We start from the raw sequence: 10,277 nt of genomic DNA, 5'->3' as shown, positions 1-10,277 counted from the left end.
TAATGCTCTATCCACTGAGCAAAACAGGCTTCAGCTTAATTCATTTACTTTTAATCTATATGTGTCTTTTTATTTAAAGTGGGTTTTGTTTTTGATTCACCCTCATAATCTGTCTTGGCTTCTGGGGCTTCTGTGTCCTACCTGCCTTGCCATTGGGGACATGATTGGATCCTGGGCAGCAAGGTGGGGCCAGCTCCTGGGGCTTCTGGGGCGGGTCCCCGGCGGCAAGGCGGGGCCGGGCCTGCCCTAGATTGTGGCGTGCTGGTGGCTCGTGCTGTCCCTCCCTGCCTGCAGTATGCAAATTAGCCACCATCTTTGTTGGCAGTCAATTTGCATATCATGCTGATTAGCCAATGGGAGGCGTAGCGAAGGTATGGTCAATTACCATGTTTGTCTATTATTAGATAGGATGTTGCTAGGGACAAGATAGACAACTATGAGGGATTTCCTAAAGTTCGTGAATATTTGACATGTTTTTAAGTGTTTAAAACAAACAAAAGCAAAACCTATGTAAATGGAATAAGGGCATGTGGGAGGCTGATAATCAACTAGGAAAGTCCTTGAGGAGATTGATGGGTGGGGAGGCAAAAATAGAAACTACCTCCAAGGTAAAGGGATTCATTTCTGAAGAGGAGAAATGGGGGTGAGGGGAGAGAAGTCTGGATTTCTGGGGTTGCAGGTCAATTTTAAGGTGAGGATTATTAGAAGCTTCTGGCTTCTCATCTGGCATCACTGATGGACTCAATCTGAATTAAGAAATAAGATGAGAGGGCTGCTTTGGAGAGTATGAAATAAGCTCCTGCAGAAGGATGCTGATTTAAGAGCTGTTACAGGGGAGAGAAACTTTACATGGAACATGTGTTAAAAGACTGAAGACCACCCAAGTGGTCTGGGATTATGAGACTTTTCTGTTGTTCCCCAGGTAGCAACACACATTTTCTTAGAAACCTGTAAGGCTGATTCCTGTCCCCTCCTGCCCTTCCAGAGCACTTTGCTCATACAGGAAGGAAGGCACTTATGTAATCCTGTGTTATAAAAAATATCAATCCCCCAAATGAGAATTGGAAGTTTGAAAAGGTAATTCATAATCCCTGCCCCCCCCATCATTGTATCCACACATCCTATCACAATGTTGCAGATCAGATAATTTTCAATAAATGTTTGCTGCAATTTTCAATAATTCTGTGCCATATATTGAGCCTTCTCTGCAACCACATGCTGGCCATCTTCAAGACTGTGGAAGGAGATGGTTAGGTTGGTTATTGGTATTCACAGAGATTGTAGAATCCAATATTTTTGGCATTTAATATAAAATAATATTACATTTTATTTTTAATTTATTTGTAAGCATGGCATCACTGATGGTTGTATTAATACCTTTCTATCTGATTTAGAGGGCTGTAAGCACATCATTTTTCAGAATTTTCTTACTCATGTTAATTATTTGTGTTCCTTTATTTGTTCTCTTTTCAAATTTTTCTGCACTTTGTTGTTCCATCAGAAGGCAGTAGGCAAAAGAGAGAAAACACAAATCAGATATTTTATAATTGTAATGTTTAAATAAGTGTTTTTAAAAATGAAGATGTGGTCAGCAGTTGGTACAGTACATTTTTGGACTACACTGTTTTATTTATTACTATAGGCCTGGTGCACAAAAATTTGTGCACTCGTGATGGGGGGAATCCTTCAGCCTGTCTTGTGCCCTCTCACAGTCTGGGACCCCTTGGGGGATGTCCACCAGCTGGCTTAGGCCCAGGGGAGTGGGCCTAAGCTTGCAGTCAGGCATCCCTCTGGCAGCCTGGGAGCTCTCAGGGGATGTTCACTTGCCAGCAGGGAGCAGGCCTAAGCTGCAGTCAGACATCCTTAGTGCTGCTGAGGAGGCGGGAGGGGCTTCCGCCACCACCACTGTGCTGGCAGCCATCAGTCTGGCTTGTGGCTGAGCAGAGTTCCCTCTGTGGGAGCGCACTGACCACCGGGGGGCAGCTCCTGCATTGAGCGTCTGTCCCCTGGTGGTCAGTGTCATAGTGATTAGTGATTCCCAGTCGTTCTGCTATTAGGGTCAATTTGCATATTACCCTTTTATTATATAGGATAGAGGCCTGGTGCATGGGTGAGGTCCGGCTGGTTTGCCCTGAAGGATGTCCCGGATCAGGGTGGGGGTCCTGCTGGGGTGCCTGGCCAGCCTGGATGAGGGGCTGAGGGCCATTTTCAGGTTGGCCACACCCTTTTCAGGGTGGGGGTCCCCACTGGGGGCCTGGCCAGCCTGGGTGAGAGGCTGATGGCTGTTTTCAGGCTGGCCAAGCCCCCAGGGGGAACCCTCACCCCATTGGGGTATGGCCAGCCTTGGTGAGGGGCTGAGGGCCGTTTTTAGGCTGGCCACTCACCCCCGTGACCAAAGTTCCCAGCCTCTCTTTTTTTTCTTTTTTTTTTTTTTTTCAGTGCCTCCTTGAGTGGAGGCCAGAGCGGGCTAGAAGCAGGTTTCTGGGATTTATTTTTCTTCTATAATTGAAACATTGTAGCCTTGAGCAGAGCCCAGGGCCAGCCAGGGCAGGGGGGAAACTTGGCTTCCTCCATCGCCAAGGGCAACCCAAGCCTCCTGCTCGCACCAGCTCCGTGGCCACCGCCATCTTAGTTGGGTTAATTTGTATACTCGCTCCTGATTGGCTGGTCGGCATGGCTTATGGGTGTAGCTGAGTGGTGGAGTGATGGTTAATTTGCATGTTTCTCTTTTATTAGTGTAGATAGTCCAAGGGTTATTCAAGTTATGGCTTATGGAGGTGAATTTTATTAAGAGCACTAATTCTATTTAAATGGCTTCAGCTTTAAATTTGTGTATATTACAACAAATAATGCAGTGCAATTAGCACTTCCTGTATTCTGCAGGAAATCCATTCTCTAAGCATAAGTTATGAAATTGTTGAATAAGCAAGATAGCAACATGGTAAGGCCATGTTTGCTTTTAAAGAACATTGGGAGAAAAGAGACACATATAGGCAATCAGTAATGCTGAAATGAATTAATGAATATATGCAATTGGTCAACTTCCTTAGTGAAATAAAATGTAATTTTTCAACGGTCTCTTCCACCAGGTGGAAATCAAGTTGCAGAACAAAGTTTATTTCTCTCTCTATGGACAGGAGTAATTTGCATTATTATCAGAGTTCTACAACTTAAAATCAAAACAGTGAAAGGCACAGGCCCCTACAAAATCAGATATTCCCAAAGGATCTGTCAGTCGATGCCCAGATTCCCACTAATCTTTTTGTCTATTTCAAAATTGTGTACCATTTTTCTGACACTTTCCTTCTTTTCTAATTCCAACATCACAACCACTTTCTTCTCTCCTTATTGTGCACTATAGCTTCCCCTTCAATGCTTCTACCTCAGGGGAAATAATTTAGAACCCCATGATTTTGAAAAACACAATTAAAAGTCCAGGTTTTGCCTGAGGCATCCTAGTACAGGGATGGCTAGAAGTGTAGAGAACTGGGCAGAAGTGAGCTTGTGAAGCACAAGCTTGGTTCAGACTGCAAATTCCCAGAAACATAACAATTTGCACCTCCCAGTCAGAGAAGGTTTAGATCATTGTATAAAAATGCTGTTTTATGAGCAAAACCAATGGCCACAGACATTAGGTGGGGAGAGAAAGTGGGGCGGGAGGAGGAGGGCTTGTGCTTGGAGAAGCGGGTGGTGGGGAAGACGTCAATGAGGGAAAAAAGGAGACTCATGAAATACTTTAAACAATAAAGAATTTAAAAATAAATAAATAAATAAAAAATAAAAATGCTGTTATGTCCTGTTTTTAGAGTATTACCTGCATATGTACAGCACAGCATTTGTGAGAGGGCACTTGTCCATGTATATGCTCCTTTGATACTCGTCACAATTCTCTGAAGCAGTCTGGTGTTCATTTATGATCCTCTTACTTGCAAGAGTAAACCAAGGCCTGGAAAAGTTATGAGAATTGCTTATGGTCACATACTGACAAGGGACAGGTAGAATTTGTACTCAGGCTTTCTGAACCTTGTTCAGTTCATATTTCACTATGCATCCTAGCATTCAACTCAATGGGCATTTACCAAATACTGTGTTCCTAGAATAATAACATGTTATAACCCTGGGTTTTATTCCCAATTTATATAGAAGGAAAGAATTGTAACGATGAACTAATAAAGCTGATATTGATATTTGTTAGTGCTGTGTTTTTTCAGGGAAAATTCAATTAACTACTTAGAAGAGTTACATAAATGGCTGGAATATATGGAAGAGAACTGCAATTTCTCCATAATCTTGCACATTTTAGGTGAAGGATGAGTGATTGCAATTACCTTCCCAACCCCTGTTTCATAAGACAACTGGTAGTTTATCATATTGAGAAGTGTTTAGTAGAATATACCTACTTATTAGCAATATCTGTTCTTGATTTCAACTGTTTCTTAGCTTTATGTTGAGTGGTTTATGGTTTTAAAAGGAAGGAATACTTGTAATATGCATTTGGTAATTGTTGTTCTGTAGTTTCAATGAATTGTGGGAGTTAGAAAAAGCCCTTCAATTATATATAACTCTTTATAATTATTTGCATATCAAATGTCCATTGCTGTCTGTATTTTGCAATGGGATATAGCCAGAGAATTTTTTTTCTCCTTAGCATTCCAAGGCTTCCCATCTTAGAGGAAAGATACGATGTGATTCATCCGATTTCCTTTTTATATTAAAGTACAGGATAGCTCACCACATTGCTTGGAAATGCAACATAAATATAGAGATAAACTTCATATGGGTTTAGCAAGTTCTGTTTGGAGGCAGTACATAGAAGTTGAGACTGAATACAATATTTGGTTCGATTTTCTGTTCAAAAATTTTCCATGGTAAGGACAATATTTTTCTACATACATCAGTGAGCAACAATGATTACTTCAAAGCTTCTGAAGCCAAATATACAACTGCATGTTCCAATACACGTTGCTGAATTTAGTCCCAATACTCTTTGTAATGTATACTTTGTATTACTGAGAATGAATAAGGAATAGTTACAATGGTGTCTGCCATCTGTGTGTTGTGTCGTAAATCAGCGAGTGAGATACAAGACGCCTTAATGAGCCAAATAATTGGGAGTTGTTTATTGAGCTCGGCCCAGTGGGAGGTGTTTCTTCCAAATCTCTGAGCAAAGACACAGAGGAAGTTTCCCGTATTTATACCTTTTGGGCTCTTTGCAGATTTTACAAAGGGCTCTGTGTGAGTTATTGTTACAGACAGTTTGTAATCTTGGATACATAAATAACAAACATTTGGCATAAGAATATGGGAATTATTATCAGTATTAGTCCATTACATTAGAGGGCTAGCTTGCAAGGTCAGACAGTTAAGTTTTTATCTTTTTCTATTATTCAAACTAAAACAGTTATTCTACAGAATATGAGACTGTCTAAAAATGACAGAGTTTGCAGAACAAAAAACTACCTAACAATAGCAGAGAATTTCAAACAGCAGTTTTTATACAAGATGGAACTTACTATGCTTCATGTGCATGTTAATAACTTGTTTCACTTTTTCACCTGGCCTGCCTTCTCTCTGTAGCTGCACTAATTACTTAAGGGGACAATTAAAGCATTGCTCTTTTATCTTAAGAATTTGTAACATCCTACGACCTTACCCTATAGAAACCTATAATGAATTGAAACTATTTTCTTTTTCTTTTCCAGTTAAAACACAGCTACTATTTACTACAATTGAATCTGTAGAATACACCATTTGCAATGAAACTCTTCTCACCATCCCATGCTTAGTCACCAATGTGGGGGCAAAGAGCCTTAAAGAAATGTTTGTAGAGTGGAAATTCAGAAATAAACACATTTACTTCTATGATGGAGATAAAAATAAATCCAGACCGGAGAAGGAATTTTCGAGTGCATACATCGTACCAGATGCACTGCTAACAGGCAATGCCTCTTTGATGATGGACAAGAGCGATGCTGTCCCAGGAAACTACACTTGTGAAGTAACAGAATTAACTGGAGAAGGCAAAACCACTGTAGAACTAAGATATATTGCTGGTAAGAATTTCATAATCTACCCTTTTATTTTTCCTGCAGTAGCCTAATCCTATGAGAAATGGGGCACAATGGGGTGAGGAACTCCTTTGAATGAAAAAGTAGATTATGACTAACAGATGATTATGTAATGTTTAGCAGCTTTAAGATCATGAGTTTTACTTGCTCTTCTACTTTTCATAATAAAAGTACTTTGCTGTGTTATTTGTGTATTGTCAAGTTCTCAAACTTTTGTTCTGAGAAATATTCTGCTGGTGTAAGGATCCTGGAGTCATTTGATCTGCATTTCTGTTCGCTGCTATCAAAAGTACTATCTTTCATGTGACTAATTTTCCATGATTTTTCCAATTATGTAGCTTTTTTTTGTTATTATTATTACTGGTACTTTGGTCAAGGACTGACAAATCCCAGCCGTGCTCCAGCTGGAAAGGGTTAGAATCACAAAATTAGCCAAAACCGGTTTGGCTCAGTGAATAGAGCATTGGCCTGCAGCCGGAGAGAGACAGAAAGTTACCTACAAAGGATCCCCCATCAGACTAGTGACGGATTTCTCGATAGAAACACATCAGGCAAGAAAGGAATGGAATAAAATATACAAAGTCATGCAAATGAAGGGTCTGCATCCAAGAATACTGTACCCAGCAAGGCTATCAATCAAAATTGAGGGTCAAATCAGGAGCTTCACAGACCTTTCTTTCTAGTCCTTGCCATGCCAGCTGATTACTTTAACCACATACAGGTGCATACTGACTTTCTATTTTGAAAGCTCTATTTAGAACCACTAGTCATATTATTGCTCTCAGGATTAGACAAGCCTTTGAGAACCTCTGCTTTAGATGGGATCAGACCATTCAGTTGAACCAACTATTTGCCTTCTATGCAGTGGTCGGCAAACTGTAGCTCGTGAGCCACATGCGGCTCTTTGGCCCCTTGAGTGTGGCTCTTCCACAAAATACCAAATTCTGTCCATGGGCCACGAAGTTTCAATCGCACTGTACATTCGTGCCCACACGTGGTATTTTGTGGAAGAGCCACACTCAAGGGGCTAAAGAGCCGCATGTGGCTTGCGAGCCGCAGTTTGCCAACCACTGTCAGCGTTTCCAGTTATTAAATGTCTATTACCAGATTGGGAATGGGGTTTTAATTCTGATGGAATATTTTGACATTCCATCTGATTTTTCAACTTAACCATTTGCCTCTATTGAACTTGAGAAGTTACTTCACTGAGTCCAAGTTACCTCATCTCTACAATGGGGATGAAAAGAGATTCCTGCTTTATGTATTCTCCAGTCTAACAAGCATCATGAGATCCCTTGTGTGCAGTACTTTGTAAACCAAAGTACTTTTCAAATGTTAGTCGTCTTCCTGGGACATTTATTTTATGAAGTGAGGTACTGAGGTGTTGAAGCTGGGGTGTCATGGGAGGGGTGTCTGTGTGGTGCAGCATGGGCAGGAGATGGCTTCGAGCAGAATTTGGAAGGCTTTTCTGCTCAAAAATCTCCCTTCCATTGAAAATATCATTAACTCACAATGGGGGAGGGTGATTTTGGATTAGAGTGTAGGTCACTGAGAGGAGAATTGTAAAGTCAAGACTTAAAGGCCATGAGATGGGATGAAGGTGGATGGGAAAGGAATGCCTATCTCTTGGATAAAGACAAAGTGTAATTTTCTGTGTGATTGTTTCATCTTTGTTTTCAAAGTCCCCGGATAAAATAAGAACTATGCTTACTGTTGGGGCCATTAAAATATGAAAGTGGTGTTTTGTTGTAGAGAATGTAGAAGATTCTACCAGAGGTTTCAGACATTTGGCTTGTACCCATTTTTATTTTTTGAAATCATTATAGAATCACATGAAGTTTCAAAGATTGAACAGAGAGGTGCTGTGTACTCTTATACAGCTTCACCCAGTGGTTATATTTTATGTAACAGTAGTTAAATGTCAAAATCACCCAGTTCACAATGGTACAATGTGTGTGTACAGTATTTCTTTTTCTTTTTATCACATGTGTACATTCTGAAATGACCACCACAATCAGAATGTAGAACTATCCCATTAATACAAATATCTGCCTCATGCAAGTCCTTTATAGTCACCTGCTCCCTTACTATCCCTAACCTGTTAAGCATAATTTGTTCTCTATATCAATACTTTGCTCATTTACAAAATGTTATATAAAAGTATGTAATCTTTTGAGACTGGCTTTTTTCCCCCCCATCAGCACAATGCCCTTGAGATCTATTCATGCAACAGTATCATGTAGCAATCTCTCTCTCTTTCTCTTTCTCTCTCATATTCCATGTTATTGCTATATCACACCTTGTTGAACCATCTACCTACTATAGCACATCTTGGTTGTTTTCAGCTCATGACATTTCTATAAACAATCATGTACAGTTTTTTAAATATATTTTATTGTTTTTTACAGAGAGAGAAAGGGAGAGGGATAGAGAGTTAGAAACATCAATGAGAGAGAAATATCGATAAGCTGCCTTCTGTACACCTCCTACTGGGGATGTGCCCGCAACCAAGGTACATGACCTTGACTGGAATCAAACCTGGGACCCTTCAGTCCACATGCTGACTCTCTATCCATTGAGCCAAACCAGTTAGGGCCATGTAGAGTTTTTTTTGTGGACATAGTCTTAATTTCTCTGGAAAAATGCATAGTACAACTACTGGATTATATGTGTGTATAGGCTTAATTTTTGAAGAAACTGCCAAACTGTATTCCAGAGTGATTGTTCCATTGTACATTCCCATCAGCAACATATGTGTGATATAGTTCCCCCACATCCTTGCCAGCATCTGGTGGTGTCATTGTTTTGCACCATTTTTTAAGGGAAAATAAGGAAACTCCTCCACCCAAAACGGTTAATTGAAGTAGTGTTCTTCCAAATTTATTTTGATGAATTTACTCATCATGTGAATCCTGGGGATTTAGGCAGTGGAATCCATTTTTACTATGTTGTGCTTTTTTTTTTTTCAAATATAGACATAATGAGAACTAGAAACTGTTTACTAGAGAATTCTACCTAGTAAAATGTGTATTAATGGTGGCCCATCTTTGTTCCCATTTGGGGTGTGGTGGGAGGGATATCAAGATTTTATTTGAGGACAACCAATATGGCGGCATAGGTAAACACCTGAACTTGCTGCCGCGCACAACCACATTAAAACTACAACTAAAAGACAAAATGAGTATCATCCAGAACCACAGGAAGGCTGGCTGAGTGGAAATTCTACAATAGAAGGAAAGAGAAAAGCGCATTGAGTCTGGTAAGAGGTGCAGAGGTGTGGAAGTATGGAGATATGGAGGCGCATGTGAAAGGGGCTGGCAGTTGGGTATGCTGTTGTCTTTTTTAATCAGAAAGGAGATACAAGCTCCCGACTGCTCTGTACTCCAGTTCAGGCGAGAATCTGGTGACCCAGACTCATACAGAAAGAAACTGGACTGTCTGGTATTGGGCTGGAACACAAGGGCAGCTTTCTCTCAGAGGTGCTTGCAGCGGTCATTGTTTCTGCATGGGGCCATGGGACACAGAGACCCAGGGGCCTCTTTGGGGCAGGGCTGACTGGCAGCCATTGCTGTTTGCTCTGCCCTGGTGATTCCCTGAGACCCCGCCCCACCCAATTTACAATGCCACCCAAGCTGTATGCAGAGGCTTTTGCAAATGAATGGCCTGGTGTTTCTCCACCTATAAATCTGTCAAATTTCAGCTGGGTCAGAGAACCCCAGAGCTTCCAAAAGAAGGCCTTAGGCTCATTAGCAGCCTGCATTGCTTCATAACTCTGCCTCATCTGGGCACCCCAAACCCCAAAACAAAGAGGAGGAATCTGCAGATCTCTCTCTAGCTCCTGCTGGGTGGCCTCAGGCAGTAGCTGACTTTGCACCTCCTTGGAGATCCAAGATCCAGTGTACCCAGTGGTCAGAGTGAGACCATGCAGATTACAACTCTTCACATCCATAAGGGACACACTCAGGGGGCAGACTCAGTGAGCGCCAAAACCCCACTGAAGCAAGTCGTGCCCCATAAGGGTGTCTCCAGTACAGAAATTCTCCCATTGTAGACACACCTGGTCCTCACAGCCAATTGGCCTGGTGGTCAATTCCTCCCAGTGATACCAACAGCAATCAAGGCTTAACTACAACAAGACTGTGCACACAGCCCACAAAGGGGTGCACCAAGAGTGTCTACCTCAGGTAATTAGGGAGGCTGAGCCACTGG

The 10,277-nt window shown here is 41.4% G+C and overlaps 1 protein-coding gene across 1 annotated transcript in view; it reads left to right on the top strand.

Annotated features, from left to right (window-relative positions):
• The window catches only part of LOC102260652 (leukocyte surface antigen CD47-like), a 115,555-nt gene that overhangs the window by 72,629 nt on the left and 32,649 nt on the right, over positions 1 to 10,277 (top strand). The window contains exon 3 of the mRNA XM_014540918.1: positions 5,703 to 6,053. Within this exon, the coding sequence (XP_014396404.1) occupies positions 5,703 to 6,053 (351 nt within the window). The remainder of the gene's footprint in view (positions 1 to 5,702; positions 6,054 to 10,277) is intronic.

Source organism: Myotis brandtii, unplaced genomic scaffold (assembly GCF_000412655.1).
Source record: "Myotis brandtii unplaced genomic scaffold, ASM41265v1 scaffold106, whole genome shotgun sequence".
NCBI classification, from domain to species: Eukaryota; Metazoa; Chordata; class Mammalia; order Chiroptera; family Vespertilionidae; genus Myotis; species Myotis brandtii.
The sequence above is the reverse complement of the archived record's forward strand: the minus strand, read 5'-3'. Positions and strand labels throughout refer to the sequence as shown.